The 18,565-nt window shown below is 55.2% G+C and overlaps 8 protein-coding genes across 10 annotated transcripts; 5 read left to right on the forward strand and 3 right to left on the reverse strand.

Moving 5' to 3' along the window:
- Positions 1-1,240: 1,240 nt before the first annotated feature.
- On the forward strand, positions 1,241-2,331 carry LMH87_005593 (uncharacterized protein; the record flags this gene model as incomplete). Its single annotated transcript, XM_056203335.1, has 4 exons — positions 1,241-1,427; positions 1,649-1,677; positions 1,770-1,913; positions 1,987-2,331. 4 exons carry the CDS (start codon positions 1,241-1,243, stop codon positions 2,329-2,331), a joined length of 705 nt encoding a protein of 234 aa, XP_056058804.1.
- A 1,004-nt stretch (positions 2,332-3,335) lies between these two features.
- Positions 3,336-4,603, forward strand: LMH87_005594 (uncharacterized protein; the record flags this gene model as incomplete). The annotated part of the gene is made up of 2 exons (XM_056203336.1): positions 3,336-3,503; positions 3,557-4,603. 2 exons carry the CDS (start codon positions 3,336-3,338, stop codon positions 4,601-4,603), a joined length of 1,215 nt encoding a protein of 404 aa, XP_056058805.1.
- Positions 4,604-5,533: 930 nt separating this feature from the next.
- Positions 5,534-8,029, forward strand: LMH87_005595 (uncharacterized protein; the record flags this gene model as incomplete). Of its 2 annotated transcripts, none has more annotated exons than XM_056203337.1 (6): positions 5,534-5,586; positions 5,646-5,775; positions 5,832-5,887; positions 5,940-6,448; positions 6,512-7,413; positions 7,472-8,029. In XM_056203337.1, 6 exons carry the CDS (start codon positions 5,534-5,536, stop codon positions 8,027-8,029), a joined length of 2,208 nt encoding a protein of 735 aa, XP_056058806.1. The 2 variants fall into 2 exon arrangements, with proteins under 2 accessions (XP_056058806.1, XP_056058807.1); XM_056203338.1 differs by having other exon boundaries at positions 5,646-5,727.
- A 130-nt stretch (positions 8,030-8,159) lies between these two features.
- LMH87_005596 (uncharacterized protein) lies at positions 8,160-9,688 on the reverse strand (the record flags this gene model as incomplete). Its single annotated transcript, XM_056203339.1, has 5 exons — positions 8,160-8,354; positions 8,428-8,653; positions 8,717-8,895; positions 8,968-9,266; positions 9,340-9,688. 5 exons carry the CDS (start codon positions 9,686-9,688, stop codon positions 8,160-8,162), a joined length of 1,248 nt encoding a protein of 415 aa, XP_056058808.1.
- A 1,944-nt stretch (positions 9,689-11,632) lies between these two features.
- Positions 11,633-12,995, forward strand: LMH87_005597 (uncharacterized protein; the record flags this gene model as incomplete). Its single annotated transcript, XM_056203340.1, has 2 exons — positions 11,633-12,744; positions 12,806-12,995. 2 exons carry the CDS (start codon positions 11,633-11,635, stop codon positions 12,993-12,995), a joined length of 1,302 nt encoding a protein of 433 aa, XP_056058809.1.
- Positions 12,996-13,461: 466 nt separating this feature from the next.
- On the reverse strand, positions 13,462-14,894 carry LMH87_005598 (uncharacterized protein; the record flags this gene model as incomplete). The annotated part of the gene is made up of 3 exons (XM_056203341.1): positions 13,462-13,593; positions 13,645-14,349; positions 14,400-14,894. 3 exons carry the CDS (start codon positions 14,892-14,894, stop codon positions 13,462-13,464), a joined length of 1,332 nt encoding a protein of 443 aa, XP_056058810.1.
- A 1,128-nt stretch (positions 14,895-16,022) lies between these two features.
- On the forward strand, positions 16,023-17,064 carry LMH87_005599 (uncharacterized protein; the record flags this gene model as incomplete). Its single annotated transcript, XM_056203342.1, has 2 exons — positions 16,023-16,121; positions 16,168-17,064. 2 exons carry the CDS (start codon positions 16,023-16,025, stop codon positions 17,062-17,064), a joined length of 996 nt encoding a protein of 331 aa, XP_056058811.1.
- A 382-nt stretch (positions 17,065-17,446) lies between these two features.
- Positions 17,447-18,522, reverse strand: LMH87_005600 (uncharacterized protein; the record flags this gene model as incomplete). Of its 2 annotated transcripts, none has more annotated exons than XM_056203344.1 (3): positions 17,447-17,646; positions 17,710-18,412; positions 18,511-18,522. In XM_056203344.1, 3 exons carry the CDS (start codon positions 18,520-18,522, stop codon positions 17,447-17,449), a joined length of 915 nt encoding a protein of 304 aa, XP_056058813.1. The 2 variants fall into 2 exon arrangements, with proteins under 2 accessions (XP_056058813.1, XP_056058812.1); XM_056203343.1 differs by having other exon boundaries at positions 18,472-18,522.
- Between the last annotated feature and the right edge of the window lie 43 nt (positions 18,523-18,565).

The raw sequence follows: 18,565 nt of genomic DNA on the forward strand, positions 1-18,565 counted from the left end.
GGACACAGTGCAGTCGCATTCGCATCTGCTACCTTGGTACCCCACGTTCATCGCGGGCATGATGACATCGTTGCAAGGAACATGGCAGCCCGGCACCAGAGCCCCGCCTCCACATGGACGTCGAAGGAGCGCCGGTTTTTGAGGAGGAAGAGGATGCGATTTACGGTGTCCTGGCATCATAGAGATCTGACACGCGTATCGGGATGCATCTTGAGCGCTTTACTCAGTACAGACTTTTTGGAATCAACGCCGAAAACGGCAGTGAGGCAACGTGCCGTGGTCGTGGATCCCTACTGGGCACATATGTGGGTGCGCGGTGTTTGCATCGGCGAGACCGGGAATACCGGGAGCCAGCGAGTGCTCGAGTCGGGCACAAAGAAAAGCTGCAAGGAGTAAAGGCACAATATTTTGCTTTGATGGTCGCTGCAGTATCTGGCATTTGTTTTGTTTTAACTTTGAGCCATGGGGGAATTTGCTGATGAAGGGGTAGTATTGACTGTTGTTGCAGTTGCAGTTGTAATAGCAACATTGAGAGTGCCGGGGCATGATGGAGTCGTATTCGGCTGGCCCTGCTCCATCAAGGCAGAGGCACTTTAGCTTTGCAGAGCCAGTGTTTTATTAGTGAGCTGCTTCACTTGGATGGTGGCGTGAGCACTATCGGGAAGTAGGCTTGCCGAAGAACTCTTGGTGGTCAGTCAGTCAGTCAGTCAGCCGTCGACCTGTCGGGGATCGGCGCTGAAGAAGCCCAAGCTACAGCGCCATGGACTGCTGGAGGGGTCCGCTAACCTAGCGTGATCCCCACCACCTGGCTGTCCATGCAAGCAGAATATGTTGAAGCGCCCGCTGAGGCAATTGAACGTGCTGACTCTGGCGGCGCCTTTTAGGTACCTAGGCAGGCCTTCCAGCAGTGCCAAACACCAAAAAGAAGGCGCCGACTGCCAAGGCGCCACCATAGTTACAGAAGGTACCTCGCCTGAGACCCCAAACATGCCCATCTTTTAAGACGTTCGGCCTTCTCGCTCTTCCTTGACTCTCCGACCACATTCTCGGGCTGCAATTCTTTTCCACCACCAATCTCGTCGCATCTTCTTCCAGAATCCTTTTTTTCTTTCTCTGCATCTTCCACTTGCTATGCAAACTTACTGAGCGACATTGACCCGATCTCGAGACTTGCCGTGCCCGTCTGTTTATACCCGCCCTGTTCGTATCGACGTCATACCGACCCTTTGGCCCTGCAAACATGCCTATCCGAAACCCATTCGCGCGCCGCCCCGAGGTTGTGATTCCCAACAACGAAAATGAGCGCCCCGGACAAGAAAACAATTATCCCGGCTTCGAGAGAGTCGACACGGTGGGCTCCAAGGCCTCCTCAGCGCTGAGCATTCGCAGCGGCAAGAGCCACGACAATGGCGAATACAAAATGAGTGGTAGGTGCACTCCGGCGCAACGCAAGAGGATACACGAGTCGCATCTCGGGCATTGAGCTGGTATTGCGATCATGGGAGATGGCTTTCTGCATGTCTCTCAAAATACCACACGTGCTACTGAGTCCCGGACCATCTGCACGGGGACGGGCTCGCCTGGCTTCTGCCGATGCTCGCCAAAGCAATCGAAATGGACTCTCGTGCTAACATGTAGCGCAAAATAGTCGTCAATGACAGTGGTGTATACCTTCCTGTACGTATTCGTCTCATCACACCCGATACACCCTGTACCTGGCGCATTGCCCTGCAGGAACTTACCTATGTATGGGGCTAACCATGCAGCAGCCGTCTCCGACCGAGGAAAAGGCTCAGCATTGGCCTAAAAGACATTTGTCTTCACGCGCCTCGACAGATACACGCAGCAGCTTTGGCGATATTGAGCATTTCCCTATTTCCAGAGAATCCTTCGATTCATATAGACGCTCTTTTGTATGTGGCTCTTGACTAGTGTGCTCCTGTCGCCGCCTCGGCGCCAAGGGGGCTGAGGCTAACATGATCACAGGACATCACTGCACGATCTCCCATCAAGCACAAGGAGGCCCCCGTGCGCCAGAGCCTAGACTCTGCCCGTTTCCCACGCCAGCAGCGCTCCGTTCACCGCAAGATTGAGCGACAGCCTCCTACGCCGGAGGAGAGCTTTGAAGATGTCGGACTGGACGATGCCAAACAGCAGCCTCGCAAGCGTGGCTTCTTTGCCAAATTGACCGACAGTCAGGACAAGGATTCATCGCCATCCTCCATGCCCCGATTCCTCGGCGGCGGTCGCAAGCGTGGACAGAGTGGCCAGGGTGCCGAGCTGGGCAGCGTTGATCACATGAGAGCACCGGCTACCAGCGAGGTGCACTGACTTGTCGGATGAAGAAAATTCAAGCGCGCAATTTCAACTGTCCATATTTTTTTCTCGACCATAATTGTCTGGTTTATCGGCGTTTTGGAGGGTATACTGCTGGCTACGTGCCATTGGGAGGATGCATCAATCACCGGATTTGCATAATAGAGGCGACTATGAATGAATGAATGAGGACATGTGTGTGTTGCCTCGGGAGCATGTATTATGAAGAGACTCGTTATAATATGAGAATTGAACTCTAGAATGATTTGATTAATCCTGAGAAGCTCTTGGACGTGTGACATATTGAAGTGTCCCGAATTTCTTGGTTCACCACGGTCCCGGGTCCCGGGTGCCGTGCTGGGCGGTAGACACAACTCTGCCAACGGACCGCAATGTTTTTTGAGTCTCTCCATGTTCGGACCTGAGAAATGCTGGTTCCCATTACCGGCCAAGCTCCGTTCCGCCCTCACTTGAGGACCGATGGCGGACTTTACGGGACCAACTCCGTCCCCACCAGAGTTCCCGTGGCGTCGCTGGCCACGGCGTGCTGAAGTGCTGCAAAGGGTGGTGCATCGTCAGCTGCCATCACCATTTCAAGGGGGTTTACCGCTGTACTTGGCCTGCTAGCGGTTGGGTAGCAAGTCGGGTATTTGTATTTGTCTGTTCTGGGTGGAACTCTGGTGGCATGCAAGTGGGTGTCGCTTTTGGAGGGGGAGGGGCAGCGATAGACGGCCAGCTTGCTGCCCCGCCACAAACACATGCGACGGAGTTGTCGACACTGTTGTACACTGCGCCCTTTGACAACTACAAGAGGGGAACTTCTCCGATGGTATTGTATGCGATCTCATAATTGTGTTTTGTTGATTTTCATATCGTCGTTGTATCGATTGCCACTCGCCTCATCGCTGCAGCTCGTATACCTCGATCAGCAATCACTCGGACCTGGAATTTAGTACAAGAGCGATCGCGGCGACGGTGTCTCGTCCAACATTCAACTTTATCCTCTACACACACCCAAAATGGGCGAAAAATCCCAAACGAGTACCGGCCTTTCGCTGGCCTCGCGTCTCGTTCATAGCGACGATGGCATCTCTACACACCGAGCCGTAGCCCCGGCCATGCATGTCAGCACGACGTTTCGTTACAGCGACAACCCAGACATGCTCCAACCCGAGGTCTATGTCGATGTACCAGTTCCCATCCACGCATCACCATCGAGCCCAAAGCTGACGATTCCCAGCCCGACGCGCCGCTAGACTCGCATGTCTACTCGCGCTACACCAACCCCAACACCACTCGTCTCGAAGCCATCTTGACTTCCGTCCTCGGCGGCAAGGCCCTCACCTACGCCTCGGGCCTGTCCGCCTTTCACATGATGCTCGTGCGCATCAATCCGAAGCGCATCGCCATTGGCGAAGGGTACCACGGCTGCCACGGCATCATTGACATCCAGGCGCGCCTGACCGGCCTGCAGAAGCTCCCGCTCGACTGCGACCCGTCGGAGCTGCAGCCCGGCGACATCATCCACGTCGAGACGCCGCTGAACCCGACCGGCGAGGCGCGCGACCTGCAGTACTACGCCGACAAGGCGCACGCGGCGGGCGCGTACCTGACGGTGGACGCGACGTTTGCGCCGCCGCCCCTGCAGGACCCTTTCGCGCACGGCGCCGACGTCGTCATGCACAGCGGCACAAAGTACTTTGGCGGGCACTCGGACATGCTGTGCGGCGTGCTGGCGCTCAGCCCGCGGCTGCCGCAGGACGACTGGTTCCGGCCCATGCTGTACGAGCGCGCCATCCTCGGCAGCGTCATGGGCAGCATGGAGGGCTGGCTGGGCCTGCGCTCGATGCGCACCATGGAGCTGCGCGTGCTGCGCCAGAGCAGGACGGCCACGGACCTCGTCGCCTGGCTGGCGGCAGAGGTCAAGGACCCGGCATCGGCTGTGGGAGAGGTGGTTGACCACGTCAAGCACGCAAGCCTGCAGCCCGAGGCCGCCGACGAGACGAGCTGGCTGCGGCGCCAGATGCCCGGCGGCTACGGCCCTGTGTTCTCGCTCGCGATGAAGAGCGAGGCGGTCGCGAAGCGCCTGCCGAGTAAGCTGCGGCTGTTTCACCACGCGACGAGCTTGGGCGGCGTGGAGAGCCTCATTGAGTGGCGTGCCATGACGGACAAGATGGTGGCGAGGAACTTGCTGCGTGTGAGCATTGGCGTGGAGGCGCTGGAGGATCTCAAGGCCGATCTTGAGCAGGCTTTTGCAGAACTTGCCGCAGAAATTGCAAAGGCGTAGGCGGCAGTCATGCAAGACTGATGCCACTTGTGTACATCCAGGGCTAATTCACATCATGACTTATACGAGAGCACGAGAAGTGCTATTTTGCAACACACTACCGCATCTCTGTTGTAAAGAGGCATTTAAATCGCAAAGAAAACAATCAGTGCATAACTTTTACGCGAAATGTATTGTTCTAGACATGTAAAGCCATAGCAGTGGTGCGCTTGTCGTATGTGGCTTACAGCTCATCTGTCTGGTCACCTGTCGAGATTCGACCAAGTCGCAGACCCTGCATATAAAGTAGTTTCACACCTTGTAACTTGGTAAAGCTGAGTATGCACCTTCTGTGTATAATAGCACCACACCTGAGTGTTTCTATAAAAAGAAAAAAAACCAACGTCACTTGCCCGTTGCAGACCTTTGCTGTGATGTTTTGGCGGACGGTTGACGGCAGGAAACTGCATGGAGTAATACTATGACTGGAGGGAAAGACAAAAATGCTTCGAAATACACAAAATTCATTCTTTCAACTTCAGGAAATAATACAACAACTTTTCAAAGCTAGAACGTGGTATACGCAAGCCACCGTGTGAATCAAAGTCAGAAGACCAGAGTGCCGTGACCCCGCAAGCTCGGCCGCCAAATGGACCGTTTTGCGCCGCCCCCGACCATCGGCCGCAAATCAAAGCAGGGAAGCACCCATACACACACCTTTTCTTGAACAAGCAACGCAGCTAGACCCAACTCGACGCCTAATCTGCCCTGGCCTTGTCTTGGCTGCAGCACAGCAATGGGACGATAATGAACGCCCAGTGCTCGAGTCCTGACGCTTCCCCCTCCCACCGACGGCCTAGGCTGAAGGGCACGGCATTTTAATTCCGGTCATTATTTCTAACGCCCGAGTAGAGCGAATGTCAACACACGAGACATTCTGGTCTTGGAAAGATGGATAGCGCCCGGTTGAATAGGCGAGTTCGTCAGGCTTGCGAGCCTTGCAGGTATGCTTATCTACGTGTGACGCTCAACGGCAACGTGAGCTGTGCTGATGAGGTGTCAGGCGCAAAAAGTCGAGATGCCCAGGCGAGAGGCCGGCTTGCTCGTATTGTCAGCGTCTGGGCCAGCACTGCGTGTATAACCATGTGGGTAGCGATGCAGAGCCCGGCCCGTCACGACATAACAGAAAGATGGTACTGTGACACGGGCAACTCTCATGCGCTGCTATGCACTGACGATGGTACTATAGGAATACCGAATTGATAGCCTGGAAGAGAAGATGGACCGTCTTATCGAGAGAGTCAGGTGAGGGGAACACTGCAAAGAGACAGCATACAGTCTACTAAAGAAAGGCCAGTCCTGTTAATATGCCCCCTCGCCCGTCTGTCACGCCATATCAGTACCCGGGCAGCAGACCCGGGTATACGAGGACCGCGAGCGCGGGCGACCTCCCATGCTGGAATTGGAGCAGCGACCGCGACGAGACCCTGGGGTACGCCAACGTGGACTCTCACTTTGAAGACTTTAACCTGAATAACTTGTCGAACAATGACCTTTTGATTCCCAAGGAGAACCTACTCGCCATGGGCCGGCTCTACTTGGCCTGGTGTCACGGGCAGCCCATTGCCCTGTTTGATCCGGAGACGTTTCTCGACTCCCTCACCTTTCGCGATCTGGAGCTCATCTTGGCCTTGCAGGCACTCAGCCTGCGGTACCCTCCAAGCACACTGACGCCACAGAAACGTGAAAAGTTGGACTCGATGGAGCGAGAGTCGAGAAGCGCCATTATGAATCGCATCGCGAGCTCCGCTGTCGAGCTTTCTACGCTACAGACTCTTTGTATTCTAAGCATGGTTGAATTTGCAGGTATTGAAAAACTCGCATCTTTTGCAGGGATGACTTACAATTGTTGCTAACCTGTTTTTGCAGACGGGAAAATTGCACAGGCAGGCTTACACGTGGCCATTGCCAGCCATCTGGCGCAGAGCGTCCAGTCCAACAGCATGCTGGGCGACGCCGACGAGTTTGGCGACTGCGTCCGCAGCATCATGATGCTGCAGAACCTTCAGGGCTGTATCGCGCCGGCCACGGGGCCCGGCAGCGCCCTCATCGGCGGGCAGCCGCCGCCCATCTCGCAGATCCACGCGGCGGCGCTCTCTGGGCGCGCTGAGCCCGCCCCCGCGGGCTCGGTGCAGACCAACCCTGGAAGCAGCAGCGGCCAGATGGACTCGGGCATCATGAAGTACGTGCTGGAGCTCAGCGAGGCGTGGCGCATGGCCCGGTCCTACGCGGCCTGCCGCGTGAGCGCGGACGCGCCGCCCCCGTGGAACCAGCACTCGGACTACTCGAGCGTCATGAACCTGCACCTCGAGTTTGACTGCCGCGTGCCGCTGCGGTACCGCTTCGCGGCCAACAAGTTTGCGGAGCAGGAAGCCGACGCGCTGGAGCGGCGACGCGACTACTGGGGCCCGTGGCTGTACATCCAGATCATCTACGCCCTGATCCCGTGCATCGTCAACCACCCGTTCCTGCTCTCGATGCGGCTCAAGAACTTTCGGCACACGCTTCCGCAGTCGTTTATCCACCACTCGTTTGAGTACATCAACCGGCATGCGGGCTGGATCATGTACTTTATCAACATGCTGGAGAAGAAGTCGTTCCAGATTGCGGACCCTGCGCTGGCGCACTGCATTGCGGTGGTGGCGACGATACACTTGCAGCACAGCTTTGTCAAAGATAGGCCGCTGCGGGACAAGGCGCAAGAAGGGTTTGAAAAGTGCATCAGTTTTCTGCGGCGCATGGGCGGCACGTGGCCCTACATCTCCACGATGGTACTTGCTGTCCCCCAAACGCAGAGACATGTAATCACCTGGCTGACATGGAACACAGGCAAACAATCTAGCCAAGCTGCGAGAAAGCGTCGGATTGCTCTACTCACCGCGAGCAGACGGCACCGCGTCGTCCCCCCACGACCGAGACTCCTTCTCCATCGACGCCCAGCTGCTCTGGGACATTCTCGTCTACGAGCGCGCGGGCCGGCCCGACGCGGGCGCCGACCAGTCCATCTTTGGAAAGACGCTCAAGGTCGGCACCAAGAGGCGCGGGGGCGGCGATGACGACGACGACGACGGGCGCGCCGCCGCCGAGTTTGACCTGGTCGGCTCCGCGGGCATCTCGGGCCACAAGGCCGTGTCCAAGGAGACGCCGGCTTACGCACCGATTGAGAATGAAGATGCGCCTTCGGGCGGCGGCGTGCTCGTGAGCGGCGGCGGTGGTGACAATAGTGTCCACGACGTGAGTGACGAGGCGGCGGGCGTCATGGCGGTCTCGGTCGAGGACCGCTTCTTTGAGGGCATTGGGGGCTTGGATGGCGAGGAGCATCTGTTTTTGCAGGCGAATGACTTTGGCAAGGCGATAGATACGTGGCTGAGCCATCATGTATTGTGATGTTAATTACGTCAGAGGTCGAAATGGAATAATAAACTAATCCAATAAAAGGTATCCAACTGGAAGCAACATGAAACTTCAATCGTGAAAAGAAAAGGCATAAGAAAATAGAAAGAAAGTCGTCAATCGTTTACCATGCCAACTCGGCGCTGCCAAGCCCATTCGCCGCGCAGTCCAGCTTATTGCACAGGTCCACGTCCTTTTGCATCGTCTCCGAGACGACGTGCTTCGGCACCGCGGGCCAGATCTCTGCTCCCGTCGCCTGCTCCTCCTCATAATGGTCCGTGACGAGGTTCCTCGTCAACTTTTGGAAAAATAGCGGGCCCTGTCAATTTCACTCTTTGTTAGCACACCGCAAACTGCTGGTGGTTTTTTTCTACATGAGTGAAGAGCATTACCTTTTCTGCGCGAGGATGCAGCTCGCCGTTGAGAAAGATGCCGCCGTTTAGGTTCTGCTGCGCGCCGTTGCAGAGCTCCTTGTCCTCCTTCATGATGTTTTTGAAAAAGTCGGAGATTTGCACAAAGTCGGTGTCGGCGGACTCGGTATGCCGGTAGACCTCGTACTCCATGTGCGTCTGCGTGGCGGAGACGGGCACGCAGCGCTGGATGAAGAAGAAATGGGGGCTGCTCGTATTGTTAAGGTGATGAAGGAAGAAAGATGGCAGGGTTAGGGAAGGGTCGACATACGTTACTGTGGAAGAGGCATTGGGATAGTAGTAGGTGCTGACGTTGCCGAGGCTCTTGGCCGCCGGATCCTCGTTGTCGACCGAGTAGTGCTGGATGTGCGTGCCGGCCGTCTCGACCCAGTACTTGGAAAGATCTGTAACGGCTGGCAGCGCTGGATGTCCAGTAGGGCAATGGTAGCACTGCAAAAGAAATCGAATTCATTAGCCCAATGGCACACCCTAGCTCAATGCAGCAGCGTTGGAGCTGTATACCTCGTTGTAGTTGTCGGCCAGGACTTTCCAATTGTAGTCGCCCATCATCTCCCAGCTGTGGTCATAGGTGTACTTGGACATGTCGAATAGAAGGAGCCGCGGCTGCTGGTCCACCGTCGCAAAGTCTTGCTCCCACGACACGGAGGGGGTCTCGTCGGCGTCCAAGTTGACATATACAAACCCAAGCGCATCGACGTGGACGTGGATGCGATACAGACCGTTTTCCTCCTTTCTAAAGGCAGGAACTTCTTGGTATTTGGGGGCCTTGGCCAAGTGCCCATCAAAGCCATATGACCATCCTGTGCCAGTGCACATCAGCATCATGTAGCCATAACCCCGTTTCTGAGCCAAGACGCTGTGGAATAAACATACCATGATACTTGCACGCCAAGATCGACACCTTGCCCGACTCCTTCTCCACCATTGGATACGCGCGATGCCTGCAAACGTTGTGATGCGCGCGGATATCCCCCTGCCGGTCGCGAATCAGGAAAAAGGTGTATCCGGCCTCGGTGATCTTGACGTAACTGCCAGTCTCGGGGAAGCGCAGCTTGTGCGTGACGAGCAGCCACTTCCGGGAAAAGATGGCCCGCCGCTCGAGCTCGTACATGGCCGGCGACCTGTACCATGCTGCAGGTAGCGCCGCCGAGGCTACTTTGCCCTCGCCGGCGCCGTCACTCTGCGGGCTGCTCTGGCTTTTGCCAAACCTGAACCAGCTCATGGCCAAGTATACAGTATTTGGGTCTAGAGAGTCCTTTTTCTTCTTTCTGGTGTACCAGGTACAGGGCAGCTAGAGAACTATGGGAGGAAACAGCTCTGGCTCCGTTGAATTTGGGACGGCATTCTCCCCCCCTTATTATACGAAATATGCCTGGTCGTTTCCTCCTGGGCATCAATGGCCCTCGTGGCTCTCCCTTCCCTTCCGGGCTGTTAAAGGACCCCGGCCGAGACCCGGGGGTTTGTGGAACCGCGTGGGCCATCGGCGTCAACGGTCCGCGTGGGGACGGAGAACCCGGACCGTATCCGTACCCACAGGAGCTCCGACGAGCGGCTGGCGCTGTCAGGCGGATTGAGGTCTATTTAGGAAAAGTGTTCAATTTTGTGTTCACTGGGGGGATACCATAGTGACTGTGGGATCGATAAAATCTTGGCTTTTTTGTTGTTAAGCAAGTTGTCTCTTCGGATTCTCTTGGGCGCGATCTGAACTTACACGGCGAGATCTACCATGTTCAGTGGGGACGGGATTCCGGCCTGTCGACGGAGTACAGTGTGGTGGCCTTTTTTGATGGAACCGGCGAGTAAATTGGTGGTCTTGTTGACAGTCATCATACAAAGTCATCAATAATATCACAACTTTATGTAAAGTATTTGCCGCTCAGCCTCATTCATGAGTCATTGGCATAGATGGGCAGCAAGATCTACTTCCAGACTTGCGCTCGACTGCTTGGCTTTCCAGTTTCTGATGGTTGACTCTCGCCAAGCTGAAGAGTGCCAAAGTAAGAACGGGTTATACTCCCCTATTAGCCATGTTATGGCGAGCAATAAGACGCGAGGCTGCTGCCCGTATCACCTGTGGACTCGCCCAACTGGATCTCTCCGTCGAGGTACCTCGTCTGCGGTCGGCTCCCAATGCTCCCACCTACGCCATTGAGCGTAAATGAGATCTAACATGTTAGAGAGTTTGAGATCTACCAGCAGAACGCGGACAAGGTTTCAGGGCATGGCCGCGGCTTCATAAGTGAAGGCCGACTAGGATCGGCCCTAGCCCTGCCTTGTCCAGGACCAGGGCTGCGCGCATAAACTACAGGATTCCGGGGTTGAGGCACTCACATGATGCCGAGCAAAGTAGTCAGGCAGCGCCTTGGGTGCCCAATCTTCTCAGATCTACCGCGGCAGGCTTAGTAATTCATGGCGTTTCCTGTCGGCCGCAAGCCGCGATCAAACTCACCACCTTCTAGACAAGAGGGTTGTATCGCTCGCACGAGTTCTACAGTTACATCCATCGAAGCCGTCGACTTTCACGAGTATTTGGCAGATAATGATCCATTGTCTCGTAGTTTAGAATTTCTGCCTTATTAACTTGCTGTAGTCTAACCTACAGTTTCATGGCCCAGCCGTTAATAGAAGTCCGGAGAAGAGGACAACTAATAAATGGTAAAAAGAGCCGAACATATGCAGATTTTATATTCGCTACAAGCCTGTGCTTATAAGAAAAAGCCGTGACTTGTAAAAGTTACCGTGCAAGCATAGTGTGCTGCCCGGTTTGTGTTTGACACTCATCCGCCGGGCGCATTCCACTTATCCTGCCAGAACAAATTTCCACGGCCTGATCGCACAAGTACACTCATCCAGCTGTGGCTAGCATTTCTGCGACTTTAAAATAAGATTACTAGCTGCAGTGTGCATGCATCACTTGTCACATCTTTAACTGTTCACCGCCTGCGTATCAGTTCTGATCGTGTGCACCCTCTGATCAAGTAGATGGTGGGCACGGCATGTCGGTCCGCGTTTCGGCGCCCGCTACTACTACCCTTCATTACGCGCCAATCATGTATATAGACATGACGAGGTACTCCTTTTCCCCTTCTTCTTCCTTCTCCATCCTGAAGATCCAACACTAGAATTACGTTCCTATATCGAGGAGAGAATCGCCATCTACATAAACATGCCGTCCAGAGCGCCACCCGCCAAGCCGGACGCCATCCTCATCGTCGGCGCGGGCGTCTTTGGCCTCTCCACGGCCCTCGAGCTTGCCGCGCGCGGCTACACGCACGTCACCGTCCTCGACCGCTTCGTCCCGCCGGCCGTCGACGGCAGCAGCGTGGACCTCTCGCGCATCATCCGCTTCGACTACGGGGACCGGCAGTACGGCATCATGGCGCGCGAGGCCGTCGCCGGCTGGGCCGCCGAGTACCCGGACCACTGGCACCCGTGCGGCTTCCTGATGCTAAATTCCGGCGCCGACGGCTTCGCGTACACGCGCCACTGCGTCGCCGTCGACGAGGACCTCGGCCGCACCATTGAGCTCTACGATGACGCGACAGAGATGAGACGCCGCGTGCCGGGCATCCCTGGGAGATTGGAAGGCTTCAAGGCGTTTTACAACCCCAGGGGTGGCTGGGCGGATGCGGCGGGCAGCATTGCGCAGTTGGCGAGCCGATGCAGCCAGGCCGGCGTGTCGATTGTGTCGGGACGGCGCGGCACGGTCAAGTCGTTAATCTACAAAGACACCAACAGGGTGGCTGGCGTGCGGCTGGTCGACGGCAGCAGCATGCATGCGTCGCTGGTGATTCTCGCCGCCGGGGCCTGGACGAACCATCTACTGCGCGTGACGCACGCCAGCTCCGCGTCGGCGCAGCCCGTGGGCTGCATCCAGCTCACCGAGGCTGAGGCCGCCACGCTGCGGGGCATGCCCGTCATGATCAACTCCAACAAGGGCGTTTTTGTCTTTCCGCCGACGCCGAGCACCAACATCCTCAAGGTGGCGCGCCACGGCTATGGCTACGCAACGGACGAGAAGGTCGATGACGGGCATACGCCGCCCAGGGTGCTCTCCTGCCCGCGACGCGACGCCAACAATGCGCGCCACTCGTACATGCCCGAAGAAGCGCAGGAGGGGTTGCGCGACGGCCTCCGGGACATGGTGCCCGAGTTTGCGGAGCGGCCGTGGTCACGGCTGAGGCTGTGCTGGTACTCGGACACGCCCGAGGGCGACTTCATCGTCGATCACCATCCACAGGCCGACGGGCTCTTTCTGGCCACCGGCGGCTCGGGACAGTAAGTTGTCTTCTCGCGAATAAGTGGCTGTACGCAAGAGTTTGTACTGACAAAATCACAGTGGGTTCAAATTTCTTCCCGTGTTAGGTAGGTATATTGTCGATTGCCTCGAGAACAAGGCATCCGAGACCTTGCGGCACAAGTGGCGTATGCGTCCCGAATCGGACGCCAGTGAGATCAAGATCGGAGACGGTAGCCGTGGTGGACCTCCCTTGAGAACCTTGACAGCGTTGGAGCAGTCGAAGCTATAGACACTTGGAGCTGTGGATTGTTGCATGATTCTTGATACACAGTCGCACCCATTCATGCCAGCGGTAGCACAGCAGAAACACGGCGTATATTCTTAGAATACCGTTTGCAGTTGCCTTGCATACATCCCACTCTTATGCACCCTGTTCGCCAAGGCCTGCGTCCAGTCTGCGGAAAATTTCAAGTTGAAATGCGACTCCCATAACCGAAGACTGCCATAAGAACAACCCCAAACTAATCGATACAGATCTTTCATAATTAACCTTGGATTCGACCGAAACGACTACATAATTAGCACGCAAAAAAGTAGCAACGTCCAAAACGAAAATAGAAAAGCAGATATTGGAACATAACACCGTCCAACACTCGTCGTATACCATCCTCATATGCACCTGGTTCGCCCATTTTACATTCTGTGCTTCTCCGAGTCCATAGGAAGGTTAGTATTCGAATCAGCAACGAGTTTGATTATGACGCACCAAGTCGGGAATAAAGCAGGTACAGAGCCATGCGGTTGCATTCCTCGGTACCTGTAACCGTGACCAGTCTTTCGTTGCTATTGTCCTGAGGCTCGTTGATCTTGATCACGCTGCCACTCAACTGGCGTATCTCGTTAATCTTTTGTCCACCCTTGCCGATGATGGCGCCAACCATGTCATTGGGAATGTAGATCTGCTGCGTCATGGGGCCGCCGGGCATGCCCGCATGCATGTTCTGCGCCTGAGGGCCACCATGAGGCTGCGCGCCAGTGTGTGGTGGCATGTGCTGCTGTACATGAGGAGCCGGTGCTCCATAGGCACCACCTTGCGCACCATAATGCATAGGCATGCTGGGTGCTGCCACTTGGGCTCCAGCATGAGGAGGGTACTGCGCCGGGTAGGGAGCAGGAGGTGGCATCGGGGGGCGACGCTCGGAGTGGCGTCCATAGTTTTCGCTGCGGCCGTACTGGCCAGAGGCGGGCTGAGGGCTATATGGAACTACTTGCATCCCGCCGGGGATTGAGCCAGCGGGCGCGCCGCTTCTGGTGGCATAGGCCGAGGCAGCGGGTCCTCCGAAGCGTTCGTTCAGTTGCTCGAGAAGGGTCGAGCCGACATAGTACGTCGCAATGTGGACGGCATCGGCGACACCCATCACAACCAGCGAACGCTCGCTGGACATGGGGAGGCAGGAATCCGAAGCATTAAGTCGAGCCCCCGACGCTTCTTGAATCTCGCGGATGCGGGCGCCACCCTTTCCAATGATAGAGCCAATGAGAATATGGGGAATAAGCAGACGTAGCGGGTACGTTTTTGATGAAGCGGTAGAGGTCTCTGTCAGTGGCTCGTTGTTAAGTGTACGAATAATGAGGCCAAAAGCCTATGGCAGGTTAGCTCGGCATGTTAGACCGCAATCAGATGTAAACCTACCTTGGCAACTGCATCTACGATGCCGCTGACTGTTAGAATACGCTCGACGGCTCCCTTTTGGTAGTCGCTAACAGTGCACTTGGCATTTGACATTTTGCGGATGTTGGACACATTCTCGCCGCCCTTGCCAATGATGGTAGCGGCTTCTGGGCTAGAGATGACGGCACGGATGTGGATCCAGGAGGTCTCGTCGTGCGCAGCGGCAGAAGATGAGCCAGCAGCACCAGCCTCAGCTAGCTTTTCGTCAGCGCCGATCTCGCCAGTGACAGTCTCAGTCTCAGTCTTGGCCCCGTTCGAAGCATCATCGCCATTCTTGTCAGTGCTGTCTGTAGCAGTCTCTGACGCCTTTGTGGTCGTGGCCGCGTCGTCGTTCTTGAGAATCTTGTCGAGAGCAGGACGCTTGGCGTCGGGTTGGTCCGTGGCGCGCGAAGGAGAGGAAGCCTCCTCTAAAGGTCGCTTGGTCGACTGGGTCGGCTGCGGCGGTGAGGAAGACATGGCTCAAGATGTCACGAGATGTTCTTCTTCAGTAGTTTTAACGGAAATAGTCGTTGAGACTGAATTGTTTATTGGTATCGTCTTATCTACACTCAGGGGGTTTTCAGGAGGAAAACGTGCTGGTGCAGTGACGGGGTCGAGGAGCTCGAGTCGTGTGAAGTCTTCGTGAAGTGGCGTCGAGCAGCCTGTGGGCAGTGCGGGCTGGAGAGAGGTGGCAGAGGAAAGCTCTGAGAAGCTCAGGCAGGAGGAGTGCGCGGAGTCGTGATCGAAGGAACGCCGGAGAAGACTCTGATGCAGAGGAGAGGAAGGGCGAAAAGGCGAGATGAAGAGTTGAACGGCTGGAGATGGAAGATAGGGTGGTGCAGCGAATCGAGGATGGAGGAGATTCTCTTCGAAAGTGAAGAGGCAAGCACTCAGCTCAAACCTATAGTGTTTCTTTCTTTCCTGTCGCTACGCTCTCGTTGGATCGCTGGGCTTGGTGTCACGTCGAGATGCACGGTGGGCGGAAGCGGCCTGTCGCAGGATGCGCGCAAGAGCTAGTGCGTAGTCCAACAGTGCTCGATGGCACACAAGACTGGCGGCGAAGGATCCGGACCGACCGTCGTTCGTGGGCGTCGTCGCGAATCGAAAATAATCGGCGGCAACTAAATGGAAGCTCGCGACACCAGTGTCAAGCTGCTAAAGACGGGATGCTCAAGGGCAACGAGCGAGAGATGGCGATGAATGGGGGTGAAGCAATGTCGCGCGTCGCAAAAGCAACATCTCCTTGGAATTTCCCTACCTCGTTCCTGCCCTCGCTCCATTTAGACAGTCACGTGCTCGCCCGATGTCTGGGGATTAGTGGGGACAGTGCGAGTTGGTTTGCTCGCCCAGTGGCTGGTGGCCGCCGTCTTGTACAAGTGGTTCAACATTTAGCGCATTTCCGTGCCTGACTTTGCTTTCAAAATACAGTGCGGGCTATCTAGCACCACAGCTCGACGCGATGCGCGCCAATGGACCTGGCCATCTTGACGGCCAATATTAGACAAATAAATGCACCTACCCACCAAGTAACAGTAAAGTTGATACAAATAAAGCAGAATTCTAACAGGACCTCTTGTCAGCAATTCTCATCATCGCACCGGAAACATGGCGTCGTCTGAGGATAGCGCTCATGCCAACAATCTGGAATACACACTCAAAGAGCTACGGCGAGAAATACGAGACCGGGAGCAGCAACTGAATATCGTATGTCAGCCCATCACCGAGAGGAATCCCCTCTAACAATTCTTAGTTGCGCGCCTCACAAGAAGAGGCCGCTATCGCCCCCATAGCTCAAGTCCAGGTCATTACTGCTGCGCTTGAACAAGTCACAAATGCAGAGCCGTTTGTCCCCATCGCGGGCTCAATACTGCCCTCATTAATAGCCATGCGCAAAACACACGCCGTTATATCAGAGTCAAATGCACTGGTGACAGAGCAAGCCAAATCACAGGAAGCGCAAAACAAGCAGCTAGAAGCAGACCGCGCCGCCCTCAAAGACCAAAATCTCATCCACGAGGCCCTCACGGCGCGAATAGCGTCGCTGCAAGAGGAGCTGAGCGCCAATACCGAGGTGACGCATGAAGATGCCGTGAGCGAGAAGCGGGCGGAGCTCAAGCGCAAGGCCAAGGACTACAACACAAGGAAACGACAGCTCATGATTGACCTCCTGGGGTTTATGGAGCGTGAGCTCGCGCCGCTACTGGTGGCCGAGGAAATGGGCGGGCCGGTGGTGGGAGACTTGATGGACGTCGACCCCGGCGACCTCGCCGCTGGCTTTACCGCGCAGGGCAAGCTGAGACGGACGGGCAAGGGCGACGCGGGACGGGACAAGGGGCAGCGGCGCATCGACGAAATCTGGGGCAACAGAAGGGAAGATGGCGACGCGCGGCGGCGCTCAGGAGGCGACAACCAGCGAAGACGGCCTCTGAACGATGTGGAGGCGGCAGCAGAGGAGATGCGCTGGCTCACCGAGCAGCTCCTCAACAAAATGACAGAGGCGGCGGGCAACACAGAGGACGCGTACGTGACCATCGGCCGCGAGTCCGCGGCCGTTCGGTTCCTGATTCGGTCCAAAGTCGCTCAATACCACCCAAGAGATATTTCACGGATAAAATTGATTGACTTTGGCAGAGAATTAGAGGAATGAGGAGGAAAAGGGGCATAACTAGTGATGATAGCATGCAGCTGACGAAATTTGATGATATAAACTAACAGCAATCTTTGATAAATGTGATATGACATGTTTGAGAAGTATGACAATTTGGAACTTCGAGTAATAAAGACTCAAAAACAGAGTACCGAACTAGCATCAAGTTCATTGGCTTCCATGGACGCAACGGGGTAGGCGGTGTTGGCAACAAACGACAGTCTTCAGGTTGTGCCCAAAGCCATGTTGCAATAGATAACTTGGATTGTCATTTCCGAGTTACCTATACATGCTCAGTCAAAAAGTAGTCGTCTGGGGTGGTAGGAAAGCCACTGATGAGTTGTCGTTCAGCGTCATCAGTTGCAAAGTAAACCTCGACTAGTTAGTCTTTCGACAATCTCAGTTTGACTAGAATGCGCAGTCTGCCGCTTGCTGTGTCCGCAGAGAGATATTTTCCCATTAAGACTCGATTCTCGCCATTTTCGCCGTCATATTCAATGCGTGGATTGCGCATCTCCTGAAGCGTCTCGACAAGTCCACGCATCTCTTCCGAGCCGTGAATGAATCGACACATGATGAACCCTAAATGCAGACGATTGAGATTAATAAATCATTACAGGCCCTTACCTGAATATCGGTACTTACCTTGAACTAGCTCTTCGTTGACTTTTGGCAGTTTGCCAGCATGGAAATAAAATGTTGTGGCAAATAATTTCCGAGCGACACCATCGATCGTGGTAGAATGCTCGGCGAAGTATTTTTCGACAATGACTTGAAGCTCACCTGCTCCAAGTTGCTTGTGATCATACGGATTCGGTACATTTGATTCCTCTTTTGGGTTCAATCTTACACTTGCGACCACATCAGACATTTGCAGGGTATTTATAGTCTCCTGCCACTTTTGATCTGTGTTCATCTCCTTAAGGAGCTTGTTGCTCGTTGGCCCCCAGTGAGTCAGCTTTTGGTGCCAGGTATTCCTATCCTGTAGGCCACCTCTGACTGAGACAAGAATATCCGGCCCGCGGTCTATTATCATTGGCCATATGGCATGGGCTTCGCACAGTGCAGCCAGAAAATGATTCGAAAGGTCCGACAGACTTCCGTCCGTGTACCGGTCAATGCCATTGCGCGTGACTGCAGAGAAATATTGGGGCATGATACTGGTAATGCGCGCGGCAGCTCGTAAAGTCATGGGTAAAATGTTGTTTTCGTCGGACTTGTAGCCGAATGTATACGGCTCATTAGTCGAAGATGGTCTGGCATAGTTGGAGATGAGCGCTCCACGATCGTTGTGATCAACGGTCGCCGTGACAAAAACTTTCGTCCCTGCATTCTTTCCCTGTATGCTCTTGAACCATATGTTAGCCAATGCATACAACTATAAACAGGGACAGGTAACGCGAGAACTTTTGCTCCTTGGGTTGGCCGCTTGCACTGAAGACGTACTCTCAAACCCATCGAGGTCTGTCGCCGCACACCGTCGAATAGGCTGTCGAGGGAT

This window comes from Akanthomyces muscarius, chromosome 1 (genome assembly GCF_028009165.1).
Source record: "Akanthomyces muscarius strain Ve6 chromosome 1, whole genome shotgun sequence".
Lineage (NCBI taxonomy): Eukaryota > Fungi > Ascomycota > Sordariomycetes > Hypocreales > Cordycipitaceae > Akanthomyces > Akanthomyces muscarius.